The 16,797-nt window shown below is 57.5% G+C and overlaps 1 protein-coding gene across 2 annotated transcripts; it reads left to right on the top strand.

The window, feature by feature from the left end:
• Window positions 1-252: 252 nt before the first annotated feature.
• On the top strand, window positions 253-15,303 carry CUL7 (cullin 7). Of its 2 annotated transcripts, none has more exons than XM_082733102.1 (26): window positions 253-703; window positions 1,522-2,109; window positions 3,057-3,208; window positions 3,351-3,851; window positions 4,374-4,512; window positions 4,612-4,808; window positions 5,103-5,313; window positions 5,819-6,056; window positions 6,147-6,252; window positions 7,231-7,458; window positions 7,747-7,837; window positions 7,941-8,112; window positions 8,280-8,385; window positions 8,677-8,772; window positions 8,961-9,136; window positions 9,460-9,593; window positions 9,919-10,101; window positions 10,351-10,457; window positions 10,542-10,724; window positions 12,423-12,583; window positions 12,696-12,912; window positions 12,996-13,260; window positions 13,998-14,143; window positions 14,291-14,417; window positions 14,495-14,700; window positions 14,926-15,303. In XM_082733102.1, the coding sequence occupies exons 2-26, from the start codon at window positions 1,530-1,532 to the stop codon at window positions 15,247-15,249; spliced, it is 5,046 nt and encodes a 1,681-aa protein (XP_082589228.1). In that variant the 5' UTR covers window positions 253-703; window positions 1,522-1,529; the 3' UTR covers window positions 15,250-15,303. The 2 variants fall into 2 exon arrangements, with proteins under 2 accessions (XP_082589228.1, XP_082589227.1); XM_082733101.1 differs by having other exon boundaries at window positions 5,103-5,331.
• The last annotated feature ends 1,494 nt before the right edge of the window (window positions 15,304-16,797 follow it).

Raw genomic sequence — 16,797 nt, 5'->3', positions numbered from 1 at the left:
TTTTGGGGAGTGAGGATGGTACATACTAGACCGGGGAAGAAACACAGGCGCAAAAAGGGTGGGAGAGGAGAAAGGAAAGGAAAGGACGATATGCGGTGAAGACTGGAGCTGCGCGCCTCCCCCACCCCTCGCATTTCAAGCCGTCCCCCCCACCCCTTGTTTGGAGGAGGGGGTTAGAAATGACCTCCAAGATCTAATCCAGCTCTGACTTCACGAATTGGGGAGAGCACTTCCGGTGGGAGGAGGGAAGACGAAAAGGAAGAGGAAAGGGCGGCGTGGAGGAGGAGGTGCCGCGCCTCGCCGAGGTGGCACCGGCGACTCCGCCCCGGCGCTCTCCCAGGGCCCCCAGCTTTCCGCTAGGCCCGGCGGAAATGAGCGGCCGCTCCGGGCGGGTGTCGGAGTTCCGCAGCTGGGCGGGTGGTGCGGCTGTCTGGGCCGGGTCCCATCTCGCCCTGCCCCGCCCCGCCGGAGCTGCTGCTGACCTGTGCGGGCGGGTGGTGACAGTGGCCGCCCGAAGGTGCTGTTCCCTGCGTGCCACGCCCCCTGCCCGCCCGCCTGTCCTTCAGAGACACGCCCCCTCCCGCCTCTCCGCTTCGACCCCCCTCGGGCCCAAATCTCCGCCAGCATCGCCGCCATCGTCTTCACCGCGTCCCTAGCTCAGCGAAGGACAGGCCGCGCGCCGGGACCCCCATCGACTTCTGAGGTGGCCAGAGCCCCGCCGCGGCCCCTGCCCCTACCCTGGGTTTTCCTCCACACACTCGCCCAGCGGCCGCGTGCCCACCCAATCTCGCGCTCCCCCACCCCAGTTGCAGTGCCTTGGGATTGCACTTGGGATCCAGTGCCTCGTTCATCTGGCCTAGCCCCCTCCCCCGTACCTTGCCGCGACCCCCGGCCCCTCCGGTCCACCTGCCTCCCGCCGCTCACCCACCGGGTCTCCCGCGACCCTGTCCTGCGTGTTGCATCGCCCCCACCGACCTTGCTCCTCTGGCGCCTCCAGTCCTCCATCCTCTCCTCCCAGCCCATCGCGCCTTGCCCTCCCCCCACCCCACTCCACCAACAATTCTCCGGATTTCTTGTGCCTGTTACACACTCCTGCGCTTCAGCCATTGGCATCCCTTCCAGACACATTCTCCAACAACACCCACACCCCACACACACCCCTCTGGGGCAACATGTATCTCCTCAGAGGTGCTGCCTGTCCCAGGGCCTTGGGATTCACTTATAACACCAAGGCCTGCCCCTGCTGCCCACTTCCCACTGCTCCAAACCAACCCACTCCAGGCTGCAGGGTCTTGGACCCTCCTTGCAACCAAATACTGTACTCTTAGAACAAACACCCCAGTGTTCCCTGTGAGGCCTGGCCCCACCCAGCCTGTAGCAGGCAGCTCCTGGGCCCTGCTTTTACCCCAGACAACCGGACAGCTGTGACCACATTTGCTTCTCCAACTCCTGGACGACCTTGATTTTCTCAACTCCCACTCTCATTTTAGCTTGCTGTTCTCTCCTGCTTGTGTGTCTCAGGTGCCGGCATGGTGGGGGAGCTCCGCTACAGGGAATTCAGAGTGCCCCTGGGGCCGGGCTTGCACGCCTATCCAGATGAGCTGATCCGCCAGCGGGTGGGCCATGATGGGCATCCTGAGTACCAGATTCGTTGGCTCATCCTCCGGCGTGGGGATGACGGGGACGGGGGCTCTAGCCAAGTGGACTGCAAGGCCGAACACATCTTGCTGTGGATGTCCAATGACGAGATCTACGCCAACTGCCACAAGATGCTGGGCGAGGATGGCCAGGTCATCGGGCCCTCTCAGGAGATTGCAGGGGAGGCTGGGGCCCTGGACAAGTCTGTGCTGGGGGAAATGGAAACCGATGTGAAGGCTTTGATTCAGAGGGCCCTCCGGCAGCTGGAGGAGTGTGTGGGCACCATCCCTCCTGCTCCTCTGCTTCATACTGTGCACGTACTCAGCGCCTACGCCAGCATCGAGCCTCTGACTGGGGTGTTCAAAGACCCAAGGGTCCTGGACCTGCTCATGCACATGTTGAGTAGTCCTGATTATCAGATCCGCTGGAGTGCGGGCCGGATGATCCAAGCCCTGGCCTCCCATGATGCTGGTGAGGAACAGTGTGGGGGGAAAGGAAGCTAGGTCAGCTCGGGGCCTCACAGGACACTGTGGCAGGAGCCCCTGCCTCATCAGTGCCTGGGAGATTCTGCTGAGGTAGAAGAAAGGAGGTAGGAAGGGAGGTGGGGACATCTCCCTAGGAAGAGGAAAGCTGGCTCTGTCAGGCGGGCATGCAACTCTTCATCTCAGGGTCATGAGTTCAAGCCCCATTTTGGGCATAGAGTTTGCTTTAAAAAAAAATACTAAAAGAAAGAGGAAGGGCAGAATCCTCAAAAACCTCATATTAATTGGATTTCTATGCAAAGGAAGTTATGATATTAGACTACTGTAAGATATGTATCTATACAAAATATGTATATAGAAAAGAAGTTATTTTTCTTTTAAATGTTTTATTTATTTATTTATTTATTTGACACAGAGAGAGAGATCGTGAGAGAGCACAAGCAGGGGGAGTGGCAGGCTGGCAAGCAGAGGGAGAGGGAGAAACAGGCTCCCTGCTGAGCAAGGAGCCTGACCTGGGGCTTGATCCCAGGACCCTGGGATCATGACCTGAGCCGAAGGCAGACACTTAACTGAGTCACCCAGGCGCCCCAGTTATTGTTTTTTTTTAAAGATTTTATTTATTTATTTGACAGAGAAAGACAGCAAGAGAGGGAACACAAGTAGGGGGAGTGGGAGAGAAAAGCAGACTCCCCCTGATCAGGAACCCCAAGGTGGGGCTCGATCCCAGCGCCTGGGTTCATGACCTGAGCCGAAGGCAGATGGCTAACCAGCTGAGCCACCCAGGCACCCCAAGTTGTTGCTTTTGAAGCAAGTCAGATCAGGTCATTCCTAATGTGTGATGACAAAGGGATTGTACTGAGAGAGTAGAGGGTCTAGGAGGGATGCCTGGGAATGGCAGTGTGAGGGAGCTGTTCCTGACGGGGGTGTGGGTTTCAGGGACCCGGACTCAGATTCTTCTATCGCTGAGCCAGCAAGAGGCCATTGAGAAACACCTGGATTTTGACAGCCGCTGTGCTCTGCTGGCTCTGTTCGCACAGGCCACGCTCTCTGAACATCCCATGTCTTTTGAGGGCATTCAGCTGCCACAGGTATTCTGTGGGGAGGTACTGGGGTGGGTGCTATAAACAGGATCGAGGGACCAGGTCTTTGTACTGGTCCTTAAAGGATGGAGTGGAAAGAGGAGCTGAAGCTGGGACAAGGTGGATATAGGCCAAAGGTTTCATCCCACAGGTTCCGGGAAGGCTGCTCTTCTCCCTGGTAAAGCGCTATTTACATGTCACTTCCCTTCTGGACCAGCTGAATGACAGCACTGCAGAACCAGGGGCCCAGAACAGCTCTTCTCCTGAGGAGTTGAGTGGGGAAAGGGATCGACTGGAGCTGGAGTTCAGCATGGCCATGGGCACCTTGATCTCAGAGCTGGTGCAGGCCATGCGCTGGGACTGGGCCTCGAGCAGACAGGGGCCCTTGGCCCGGTCTTCCTGCTCCATCTTCCAGCCCCAGCTGGCGGAGGCTGGCCGGGGGCTGCCACCCACCCGGGCCCAGCCCTCCATTAGGAGGTCAAGGAGGTTCCGCCCTCGCTCTGAGTTTGCAAGTGGCAACACTTATGCCTTGTACGTGCGAGAGACACTGCAGCCTGGGATGCGAGTGCGCATGCTGGATGACTACGAGGAGGTCAGCGCTGGGGACGAGGGCGAATTCCGCCAGAGCAACAACGGCGTGCCCCCTGTGCAGGTAAGAAAGGGTGCATGGGGAACACTGTTGGGGATCTAGCTGGGGGAGCATAACTGGGGCTTCCATGCAGGAGCTCTGGCAGGCCACCTCCGGAGAAAACCCCGTGGGGATTGGAATGGTTAAAGGGGGTCAGCAAGTGAGAGGTGGGCCATTTGGAAGGCTAAGAAAATCGGGATTGGGGAGGCCATGAGGTCAGGAAGATTCACTCCCAGGAAGAAATGGATAGAGCAAGATTTTCCCAAAGGTCAGGGTCAAGGAGAGAGTAGCTGAGGCCAGGAGGCTCCTTGGGGTGGGGGGCATAAGGCATCTAGGATGGGTGGGAGGAGAAACAGCTTATTCCCATGAGAAGGTGGCCTTTATGTACATGTTCGTGTCCTCCATATGCCAGTGTTGTGTTGTTTGGAGATTGTTCCAAACCTGGCCAGGTGGTCAACTAGAGAGCTGTGTGTCATCATTGGGCCACCACCAGCCAGTAAGTGAGCCGTCTCTTTCCCTTCCCTCTCTTTTCTCCCCATCCTCCAGGTGTTGTGGGAGTCGACGGGCCGCACCTACTGGGTACACTGGCACATGCTGGAAATTCTGGGCTTTGAGGAAGACATTGAGGATGTGGTTGAGGCTGAGGACTACCACAGGGCAGTGGTCAGTGGAGCCCTGGGTATAGGTGAGCCGGGAGAGGAAGCAGGGTCAGCACTGAGCCCAGGAGTGGTAGTCTGGCTGGGTAGGCAACAACATCCCTGGGCCCTCGGACTCGTTTCCACAGCTGTGCCCTCCTGGCGGTGGAAACCCATGACAGAGCTCTATGCGGTACCCTACGTGCTGCCTGAGGATGAGGATGCTGAGGAGAGTGAACACCTGTCCCAGGCGGAGTGGTGGGAGCTCCTCTTCTTCATCAAGAAGCTGGACGGCCCCGACCATCAGGAGGTTCTCCAGATTCTGCAGGAGAACCTGGATGGGGAGGTAGAGTCAGCCTGGAGACACCCAGCAGTTGGAGGGTTCATGGCAGGGGCTGGGCTGATAGAGCATTTGGGAGGCTTAGGACGGGGAGCAGGGGTCCGCAGTGTCGGGGGCTGCAGTGGAGGGTATCTAGAATGTTCAAAGGCATTGGCCAGCTGTGTGGGAGGAGGCAGCTGCCAGCCAGGAGAGTTTCAGGGTAGAGAAGGTGTGTGCTGAGATTCCCCACCCCTGTCAAGTACTCCCAGAGCATCTGTGCCGGTCAGGGCTACCGCAGTGAGACCTTCTCCCCAACGACAGGTTCTGGATGACGAGATCCTGGCTGAGCTGGCCGTGCCCATAGAGTTGGCCCAGGACCTGCTCCTGGCTCTGCCACAGCGACTCGATGACAGCGCTCTCAGGGACCTGCTCAACTGCCGTGTCTACAGGAAATATGGGCCCGAGGCTCTGGCAGGGCAGCCAGCTTACCCAACCCTGCTGGAAGCCCAGGCTCAGCCTCAGGAATCAGCAAGTGCAGCCAGAGAGGAAGGTGGGGCGCTGGAATGACTTTGCAGCAGCTCTGCAGGCTGGCCTCTAGGGGGCCTTCCTCCCAGGACAGGTGTCCTCTTGTCTGGAAGAGTTGGCACCCGCATAGAGCAGCTACCTCCAGTGAGCGGGGGAGGATGGAAAGTCAGAACATTGAAAGAGATCTGAAGCCTCATAAACCCCCACACCGAACTTTTTCTGGTGTGGAGAAAGCCAAATTATTGCATGCTTTTAGATAAAGGGAAACGCTCTGCAATTTGCAGACAGGAGGCTCCTTTGCTATTTTAAGAGTATGAAACATAAGATTTGCCACAGAGTAGTCTTATAAAAACAGTTAGAGATGCCCTAAGATCCCCAAACTAATTTTCGGGGGATGCCTGCCCCCCAAAAAACATTTTTAGGAGAAATTAGGAATTATGAATGTGTCTGTCCTTTTCTGATGCTAACCTCACCAACCACAGCCAACTCTTGTGACATCCACCTTCCTGCAGGAAAAGAACCCCCAACACAGTATCCTGACACTCCTCTGCGGCGACTGATGGAGGGCTGCGGTCCGCCTGGAAGGACCTTCCTGGACCTGGAGCACGCCCTCAGCTCAGGGGGGCCCCAGGAGACAGAGATCAAGCCTTTCCTGCTCCAGCTGCAGCGGCAGCCCCAGCCCTTCCTTACACTGATGCGGAGCCTTGCCACCCCGGCAGCCAACAAGCCCCTGCACTTGACCGTTCTGAGGTGAGGGGGTGGGGCGGGGCATGGGACCAAGGGGTCCCTGAGGCTAGCTGCACATCTCTCTCCTCCTGCCTCCCCACCCCCACTCCCCAGAATCCTGATGCAGCTGGTGGACTTCCCCGAGGCGCCGCTGCTCCCCTGGCACGAGGCCATGGACGCCTGCATGGCCTGCCTGCGGTCACCAGACACTGACCGAGAGGTACCCTCACCCTGCTCTGGGGAGATGATGCTGGAGGGAGAGGCCACAAGGCAGCCTCTGAGAGGGCAAACCCCCGGGGCAAGGCTCCAGAGGGCACAGTGGAGCCTCTGTGCTCCTGGTCTGGGATTTGTTTTAAAAATCGAATTCTTTTTTTTTTTTTTTTTTTTTTTTTCCAAATAGGTAGTACATTCATACAGGTTATAAATCAAAATGGAGGAACAAGGTCTACACTGAGAATTCTCATTTCCACCTGTTCTCACTTCCGTCCAGTTTTACCAGTGCCTCTCCCCATGTCCCTTGTTAGTCACCATTCATTTTAACTTATGTGTCCTTCCTATGTGTCCTTATGCAAATATAAATAAGCCCAAGCATATAATCTTATTTGCCATCTTCTTTCTTACACAGAAGGTTATATCTCTGTTACATGAGAAGCCTCAGTGGCTCCTGCTTGGCTAGGCCTGTCGGGGCATGGGGATGAAGGAGGCAGAGGGGACCTCACATCTCAAGGTCCCCCGCCACAGAGAGGTCCTGGGCTTGGAAGGCTTGGCAGTGGGTGTCTGCAATGCACACCTTTGGCGGTTACCCAGATTTTCATTTCAGAGCTTGACTCACTGAGCATCCCTCCCACCCCCTCCCTACCATCAGGTATGGTGCTTAGAGCCTGAGCATCTCAAAATGCAGCCCCAAACCTCGTTTTGGGACAGGGCCTAAAAAGGAACCACCTGGGAAGCTCTCTGCACCTGTTGCCAACGTCCTCAGTCGTCAAGCACCCCAGGATGGAGAGCACCTCTTAGCTTTTTCCTCGTCTGTTTGCATTGGGTTTTCCAAGTCCACCCAGCCCTTGTGTCTCCCTGCTTTCTGCTGTCTGTTTACTGCGATAGCTCCAGCACCTATATACCACAGTGGGTGCATAGGAAATACTCCTGAAGATGCCCTGGGCCTCGTGCCCTTTAGTCTCCAGCCCTGTCCCCACCGCAGGTGCTCCAGGAGCTGATCTTCTTCCTGCACCGCCTGGCCTCCGTGAGCAGGGACTATGCCGTGGTCCTGAATCAGCTGGGAGCCCGAGATGCCATCTCCAAGGCCCTGGAAAAGCACCTGGGAAAACTGGAGCTGGCTCAGGAGCTGCGGGACATGGTGTTCAAGTGTGAGAAGCATGCCCACCTCTACCGGAAACTCACCACCAACATCCTGGGAGGCTGTATCCAGGTCAGGAGGGAGGGCAGGCGGAGGCTTGTGGGTTCACCACGGGGTGAGAACATGAACCCTGAGCAGTGGTGGGGGAGGAGGCAGTGTTCCTGCAGGAAGGGCAGGCAAGGCCAGTGAACCCAAGGGCATTTGTTCTCTGCAACCCCTCCCCCACCTGGTCCTGCTGTACCAGGGTTCTGGAGGAAGTCCCACTGCTGCCAGGTCTTTCCTCCACACACGTTTGCACGTGCTCTCCACGTGTGCTCTTCTCTCCTCCCCGCACCCTTCTTTCTGCTCTTCCGGCTGCAGATGGTGCTGGGCCAGATCGAAGACCACAGACGGACCCACCGACCCATCAACATCCCGTTCTTTGACGTGTTCCTCAGATACCTGTGCCAGGGTCTGTGCTTGTCCCCAGCTTCCACCACCCCCCACCACACCTGTGTCTGTTTTCCCTCCATACCTACCAGGCTGTGACGGCCACCCCTGCCCCCCGCCCCCAGGCTCCAGTGTGGAGGTGAAGGAGGACAAGTGCTGGGAGAAGGTAGAGGTGTCCTCCAACCCTCACCGGGCCAGCAAGCTGACGGACCGCAACCCCAAGACCTACTGGGAGTCCAACGGCAGTGCGGGCTCCCACTACATCACCTTGCACATGCACCGGGGCGTTCTTATCCGGTAACTTGCCCCACAACATACGTGCTTTGTGGTGACTGCCTTGTGTTTGTCTTGGGGGATGCACCACCGCCCCCTTGAGCCCAAACATGACCACAGAGGCCCCTTGGTTGTGTCTGTGAGGCCATGCCTTGTTCTGCTTCTGATGGTTTCCTCGCCCCTGCTCCCAGGCAGCTGACTCTGCTGGTGGCTGGTGAAGACTCGAGCTACATGCCGGCGAGGGTGGTGGTGTTTGGGGGCGACAGCCCCAACTCTCTTAACACAGAACTCAACTCGGTAGGGACCGTCATGCCAGCAATCACCCTTCGCAGGGTCCACCCTCCTGCCCAGACTCATGAACTCCTAAGTTCTTCCCTGTCCGGAGCCCCAGAGAAAGTAGAGTCCTTTCTCCCTGTGCTGTTACGATGGCATCAGGCCCCGAGCTGTGAGGGCGGCGTTGGGACCCCTTGGTCAGGACGCCACACCTGCTGGGCTGAGGGGAGGAAGAGGGAGTTGGAGCAGGCGTGGGTGCTGTCAGCACTGCCATCCACACGCAGGGAGCTGACAGCCCCCTGCACCCCATACCAGGTCAACGTGATGCCGTCCGCCAGCCGGGTGGTCCTCCTGGAGAACCTGAACCGCTTCTGGCCTGTCATCCAGATCCGCATAAAGCGCTGCCAGCAGGTTTGGCGGGGGCCCGGGCTGTGGTCTGGAGCTCCGACGCGCCAGGTTCTGTAGCTGTTCCAGATCTTGAGCCAGAGCTCCAAGCCCTGGCCAGGGCAGCTCCAGGAGGAAGGCACAAAGGTGTGCCTGACCCTGGCACACTCCGAGGGGGACTGGGTTGGCTGAAGACAGGCCTGTGTCCCTTGCAGGGCGGCATTGACACACGCATCCGGGGCTTAGAGGTCCTGGGCCCCAAGCCCACCTTCTGGCCGGTGTTCCGGGAGCAGCTGTGCCGTCACACACGCCTCTTCTACATGGTTCGGGCACAGGCCTGGAGTCAGGATATAGCAGAGGACCGCAGGAGCCTCCTGCACCTGAGTTCTAGGTGTGTGCTAGCGTGTGTGTGTGGCTGAGTGTGCATGAAAGGTAAGAGCGGTACCCTGGGTAGGGCTCTTTGGAGGGCTAATGTGCTTGGGGAGGCATCTGGAGTGTTCTCCAGTTTGGGGAAGGAAAGGAACAATGAAGAGAAGAGATTTTTCTGGTGGGCTGGGGGTGGGGTGTGCCAGTTAACACAGGAGAGCTTCGAAGTACTGGGTAGAGATTGGGTCTGGTTGCTAGGGGCTAGCCGGGCAGTCCTAGGCCATGTGGATGCTGGGGTAACTTATGCCTCAAGCCCCTGACACCTGCCTCCCTCATCCCCACCCTCAGACTCAATGGGGCTCTGCGGCAGGAGCAGAATTTTGCGGATCGCTTCCTCCCTGATGATGAGGCCGCCCAAGCACTGGGCAAGACCTGCTGGGAGGCCCTGGTCAGCCCCCTGGTGCAGAACATCACCTCCCCCGGTAACCACTCTGACCCCTGGCCCCACTAACCAGCCCCTTCTTGCTCTGCCCTAGAGCCACCTGCCTTATCTTCTTGGCCCTTTTGGTACCTGTGTTGGTTTGGTACCCCAGTGCTTCTCTTCTACCAGCCCAGGGCCCATCTCCTTTCCCATGTCTCCCAGGTGCCAGCTGATATCATAAAGATGGGGGGCCTTGCTACCTGACCCTATCCCCACCACCCAGTACCTTCTGTCCAATCCCTCCTTCTTGGTGCTTCTGTCCAGCCCAGCCTCTCCCTTTGCCCTGGAGAGACGGCCTGCCTTGGCTTGTTTTTCCCCACCTCCAGACGAGGATGGCATCAGCCCCCTGGGCTGGCTGCTGGACCAGTACCTGGAGTGTCGGGAGGCTGCCCACAACCCCCAGAGCCGTGCGGCTGCTTTCTCCTCGAGGGTGCGCCGTCTCACCCACTTGCTGGTGCACGTTGAGCCCTGTGAGGCGCCGCCTCCAGCCGTGGCTGCTCCCCGCCCCAGTGAGTACCTGGGATTCAGGTGGGAGCTCAGTGAGAAGCATTTCTTTGTGCCCTCATGCACTCGCACCCTAGAGGCTTCTGTCCCTCCTGCTTTCCCTCCCGCCGCACTCAGACTGTTCATCTTCCCAGTTTGGGTCACCCCCAGCCAGGAGCATCATGGGGAGGAAAGGCCCCAGGGCTCATCCTGGTCTGGGGTCCCCTGAGCTGAGGAGCTGTCCCTGTCTCTTGCCCTTTCCCCTATCTCCACAGAGGGCAGAAACCGAAGCCATGACTGGAGCTCCCTGGCCACCCGGGGGCTCCCCAGCAGCATTGTGAGAAACCTGACCCGCTGCTGGGGTGCAGTGGTGGAGGAGCAGGTATAGGAGGGGAGTTGGGGCGGAGGGCCGGACCAGAGGCTGGCCTGCCCAGCCATCCCCTCACCCAGGGCCACTTCCCTGCAGGTGAACAACTTCCTGACTTCGCACTGGCGGGATGATGACTTTGTGCCGCGCTACTGCGAACACTTTCACAACCTGCAGAAGTCGAGCTCCGAGCTGTTTGGGCCCAGGGCGGCCTTCCTGCTGGCCCTGCACAACGGCTGTGCCGGAGGCTTACTGAAGCTCCCATTCCTCAAAGCCGCCCATGTGAGCCTCTTGTCCTCCCTTCCGCCCCAGGCCCCTCCCTGCAAATGGCCCTGTCCCCCGGCCTCCATTGTTCCTCCTGTTCAGCCAGGAGCAGGGCTTGTACAGACCCCTGTGTTTGAAAATTCAAATGCAAAAGAAACACATAGTGACCTGCAACGTGCGGTCCAGTATTATTACCTTGATAGCTTTTCATTTCTGTTCCTGTGCATGGTTTAACAGTTTACTCACAAGTAGCTAAAATGCTTTATCCTGTTGTCTTTTGACCATTATACAAAGATATTTTTAAGATTTTATTTCTTTGAGAAAGAGAGAGCATGCTTGTGTAAGCTGGGGGAAGGGGAGCCAGAGAGGGAGAAGCAGACTCCCCACTGAGCAAAGAGCCTGAGGCAGGGCTCGATTCCAAGACCCTGAGACCATGACCTGAGCTAAAGGCAGACGCTCAATGACTAAGCTACCCAGGTGGCCCTGATTAATTAATTTTAGAGAGGCAGAATGAGAGAGCAACAGCGAGAGCGAGAGAGAGAGAGAGAGAGAGAGAAAGAGAACAGGGGGAGAGGCAGAGAGTCTTAAGCAGAGGCCATGCTGAGCATGGACGCCGGCCCAGGACACCATCTTCTGACCCTGAGATCATGACCTGAGCTGAAACCAAGTGTCAGACACTCAACTGAGCCACCCAAATGCCTGCCCCCCTCCATTAGATTTTTTAAAAAGATTTTATTTATTTATTTGTCAGAGAGAGAGAGCACACAAGTAGGGGGAACAGCAGGCAGAGGGAGAGGCAGGCTCCCCACTGAGCAGGGAGCCCAACATGGGTTTCCATACTAGGACCTTGGGATCATAACCTGAGCCAAAGGCAGACACTTAACCGACTGAGCCACCCAGGCGCCCTTGACCATTATATTAAAAGCCTTTTTCAGTGTTGCTCCTTGTCCTTATTTTTAATTTTTGTATAAATTCCATCTAAGGGATGTACTAGAATTTCCTCTGCCCTTCCCGCATTCTATAAATATGCAATAAGTGCTTCAGCTGTGTCCAGTGCTGTGGTAAGAGCTGAAGATAGACAAAGTCCCTCTTCTCAGTTTTTAAGGCATAAGGCTGGACAGGTGACGAAGTCAGCCGGGCTGATCGCTGCAGGGCAGGGGGCTGAACAGTAGCTGCTCAAGCTGCCTCCAGCCCTTCTGTCTGATCAGTGACACTGCAGTTTGACCATCCCTGTGTGTGTAAGTCATTTCCTCACATTAAATTATTGGGGTTAGTCTAATTTTTAGACACATTCCATGTGGAAAAAAAAAAAAAAAAACCAAAACACCTCCTTGTTGTCAATTTGCACAACTGGTGACAATTTTATAAAAGAGTTTTGTAGGGGAGCCTGGGTGGCTCAGAGGGTTAAGCCTCTGTCTTAGGCTCAGGTCATGGTCTCAGGATCCTGGGATCAAGGCCCGCATCGGGCTCTCTGCTCTTGAGGGAGCCTGCTTCCTCCTCTCTCTTTGCCTGCCTCTCTGCCTTCTTATGATCTCTCTCTGTCAAATAAATAAATGAAGTCTTTTTAAAAAATTTAAAAGGAGTTTTGTAAAAGCGTTACCCACCTTAGGAAGCAGCTCAGCCGCTCCTGTCCACTTCTCAGACCTTCCCCTGTGCCCCTGCTTGCCTCCTCTGGCTGCCGGTCCATGGTTTCCCTGCACCCTTCTCCCTGCTCAGGTGAGTGAGCAGTTCGCCCGGCACATCGACCAGCGGATCCAGGGCAGCAGGATTGGCGGAGCCCGTGGGATGGAGATGCTGGCGCAGTTGCAGCGCTGCCTGGAGACGGTCCTCATTTTCTCTGGCCTGGAGATAGCCACCACCTTCGAGCATTACTACCAGTGAGCGTGGAGCGGGGTGGGGGGAGCGGATGGTGGGGGTGTCGGGTGGCCTGAGTCCCAGAGCAGGCCGTGGGGCCACCCTAAGGCTCGGCCCACTCTGCGTGTGCTACAGGCACTACATGGCCGACCGTCTCCTCAGCGTGGGCTCGAGCTGGCTGGAGGGGGCCGTGCTGGAGCAGATCGGTCCCTGCTTCCCCAACCGCCTCCCCCAGCAGATGCTGCGCAGCCTGAGCACATCTGAGGAGCTGCAACGCCAGTTCCACGTCTATCAGCTCCAGCGGCTCGATCAGCAGCTCCTGAAGCTGGACGACACCGAAAAGAAGATACAGGTAGGCGCCAGCCCAGGGAGGGAGGCAGGGAACCAAACAGAGGAGGCCTGGCAGCTGTCGGGAACCCTGCATTTCTCCTTCAGGGAGGCCACGAGGCCAGCGACAAGGAGCACAAGGGAGAGAAAGCAGACGGACCTGGGGTTGCAGCGGCCACGGGGGAGGAGGACGAGGAAGAAGAGGAAGATGAGGATCTCTACTATGAGGGGGCAATGCCGGAAGTGTCTGTGCTGGTCCTGTCACCTCGCTGCTGGCCCATTGCCTCCATCCGCCACACGCTCAACCCCAGAACTTGCCTGCCCTCCTACCTCAGGGGCACCGTGAACCAGTACTCCAACTTCTACAGCAAGAGTGAGGAGCCAGGAGGAGGATGGGATTCGGAAAGGAGTCTGGGGTGGGGGTAGGAGTGGGCCCTGGGGTAGGAGCCTCAGTGGAGTGGATTTGAGAACAAAGGGCAGGAGCTCAGGTTTGGAGTGAGGGGTGGGGCTAGCAAGCACCAGGTCCCCAGGCTGTCGCCTTTTCTGTCCTTAAAACAAACACAGGACTCTCTTTAGAGAGTGGGAGGTGGGGAGGATGGGGAGGGGCACCTGAGGCCACCAGAAACGACAGGGTTCTGGCTCCTTGTCAGTCATCATTGCCTGAGTTCTCCGCTGGAGTTGGGTCTGGGCTGGGCAGCAACACAGAAAGGGGAAGAGACTCAGACCCTGCCCTTTGGCAGGGAGGGGGTTCCCAGACTAAGCAGGGAGACCTCATTCCCTCTCTCATGGATATTCCAGTTTGATGAGAGCCCCAGGCCTTCCTCACTTCAGGGCTTTGTCTCCCTAAAAAAAAAAAAAAAATGGGGAACTTCTGGAAGGTACTGATCAAAGCCCCTGGTACAAAGCAAGGCACAGGGTGGGCTCCCAGATACACGAGGCTTACTCGAGGCAGGCACAGCAGAGGCTGAGCTCCGGAAGTTCAGACCAGGAGGCATAGTATCCCTAAACGCTGGGGCACTTGCTCGGCAGATGTGCCTTACCAGAGGCAAGGCTCAACCAGGAGTACCCCCTCACCAGCCCTGACTCCCTCCTCTCCCTGCTCTGTCTCAGGTCAGAGCTACCCGGCCCTGGAGCGGGGCCCGCAGAGGCGGCTGCAGTGGACGTGGCTGGGCCGGGCTGAGCTGCAGTTTGGGGACCAGACCCTGCATGTGTCCACCGTGCAGATGTGGCTGCTGTTGTATCTCAACGACCTGAAGGTGGCCCGCCCCAGCTAGGCAGCCTGGCTCGCTGTACCTTGTCCCTCACCCCTCTTCCCTAAACCTCAACTCCCTGTTCTCCCTCCTTCTCCCTTCTCTGCTCCACTGTTCAGGGAAGCCCTGAATATCTCCTTCGTCTTCTCTAAGGCTATCTCCGTGGAGAGTCTGCTGGCGCTCTCTGGGCTCTCTCTAGACATGCTCGATCAGGCGATTGGGCCTCTTACCTCTTCGAGAGGCCCCCTGGACCTTGAAGAGCAAAAGGATGTCCCAGGAAGTATGTACTTGGGGCAGAGGGGCCTCTGCTCTCAGCCTCCGCATGGGCCTCCTGCTGATGACTAGTGCTCATTTCAGGGGTGCTCAAGATTCGGGATGCCAGTGAGGAGCCCAGGCCAAGGAGGGGCAATGTGTGGCTCATCCCACCTCAGACGTACCTGAAAGCTGAGGATGAAGAGGGTCGGAATCTGGAGAAGAGACGGAACCTTCTGAACTGCCTCATTGTCCGAATCCTCAAGGCGCATGGGGACGAGGGGCTGCACATTGACCAGCTTGTCTGTCGGGTAGGCGGGGATGGGCTAAGGGTGAGGGAGGTTCGGGTGGGGTGCAGCCCGTAGGAGGAGGCTTGTCAACACTTGAAGCATCTGGTTCGCCGTGGAACCTGTAGGTGTCTTGGTCGGGGGGAGGCTAGGGCTCACTGGCCTGAAGCCTGTGCCTGGAGTGGGGGCTTGAGGTGGAGTCAGCTGGGCGTCTCCCACCTGCTGTGTTCCCTTGCCTCTCCTTCCCAGGTCCTGGATGCCTGGCAGAAGGGCCCGTGCCCTCCCAGAGGTTTGGTCAGTAGCCTCGGTAAGGGGTCTGCCTGTGGCAGTACCGATGTCCTCTCCTGTGTCCTGCACCTCCTGGGCAAGGGCACCGTGAGGCGCCATGATGATCGGCCCCACACACTGTCCTATGCGGTCCCTGTGACGGTGATGGAGCCTCACACTGAGTCCCTGAACCCAGGCTCTTCTGGCCCCAACCCGCCCCTCACCTTCCACACCCTGCAGATCCGCTCTCGGGGCGTGCCCTATGCCTCCTGCACTGGCACCCACAGCTTCTCTACCTTCCGGTAGCCCTGGAGATGGGACCAGGGCTTTCCATGGAAATAAAATGCGGGAGTTTGGTTACATGGCCTGTGTGGTGACTGCTAAGGATCTGACAGGGGCAGTGGAGACTCTCCTGGCTGAAGAGGGAGAGGAGCCCTCTGGCTCTGAGGTAGTGTCATCCCACGCCAGGCGTCACGGCTAGGGTGAAGATGGCCGCCTGGGGAGAGCGGTGGAGGGGGTGGGGTAACTTGGTGTCCCCCTCTTGGGAGGGGGAGTAAGTGTCCAGGGATGGACCTGGATGGACCTCCAGCCCTTCTCAGAGTTTATGCTCTGGTAGGCTGGAGACCCAAGGCTCGTGACTTGTGCAGATTGTTAAGCAGGGCTGCATTGTTTTCATTTGTGGAATGGACCAGAATCCCTCTGGGTTCTGACGAGTACCAGGTATGGGAGCATTAGACATGCTGTGAATTCCTCTTTCAGCCACCATACCTAGCAGTGAGGGTAATGCACGGTAAGATAAAGGACCCTTGGGCCACTGCGGGCACCCAGGAGACTGAAAATATGTTCCATCTGAAAGCTTTAGGATCTGGGTTAGAAGGAGACCTAGAAGGAATTGTAGCTCCTTTAAGCCCCTCCTTGCTACCCCCTCTCCTGGTCATGCAGAGCTGCACTTGCCAAAACCAGACCCCCACTAGCACCAGAGGCGGGCCACTGTCCCAGCAGCTTCCTGTGTGCTGCTGATGGACTTCTCTGGCCCTGCCCATATGGAGGCAGCGCAGGGTGGGCGAGGGGACCCGGTGCCAGGGGAGGAGCACTGCATCTTGGCAGGGCCCATTACAGGAGTCAGGAAGGAGTGACCCAGGCATCCCGAATCCAAGATTCTTGTAGCCAAGAGATGACAAGGAGAAGGCTACAGAGGAAAAGGGCAGGGGAGGAGAGGGAGCCATGAGGTAAGAGAGGGCCCAGAGGCCAGACACAGGGAACTGGGTGCCACCCAAGACTGAGATTTGGAATAGAATATGTAAGGGAGAAAGGCCAGGGCTTGGGAGAGTCATGATGCCCAGGGCAAGACCACAAAACAGGGCAAACAGGGTAGCCACAGAGGGCCCATGCTTGCTTTACTTTGCAGTTTGGTGGCCCCTGGTGCTGAGGACGGTTCTCAGAGCAGAACAATCTTGTCTGCCCATGTTAGTCCATGACACTGAAGACTGGCAGCAGGCCAGGGCTGCACTGGGCCCCAGGGCACATGGGGCTTGTTAACAGCTGTCACTTGGGTGCCTCTCCAACCTTTATGCCAGACATCATGGCCTAGCTCTTTTATTGGCCCAGGCCATGTCCTTCTTGAGCTAGCTCTCAGAAGCCAGAACTTTTTGCCCTTTTCTGGGTTCTCATGCTCTTTTTGAGCCATCCTTCTCCTTCAGAAACCCAGAGAGGGAGAGGCTCCAGGCTCCAGTAACCAGATCAAAATGCACCACATCCAGGGGACAGGATGGGACTTTCTCTCGCATGGGCCACATGGGCCAAGCTGTAGGCTCAGCCCTTCATTCATCCCATTCAGCCTCCCTGGCCCTCAGG

The sequence above is a fragment of the Mustela nivalis genome (assembly GCF_964662115.1).
Source record: "Mustela nivalis genome assembly, chromosome: 5".
NCBI lineage: Eukaryota > Metazoa > Chordata > Mammalia > Carnivora > Mustelidae > Mustela > Mustela nivalis.
This window is presented reverse-complemented; position numbering and strand designations above follow the sequence as displayed.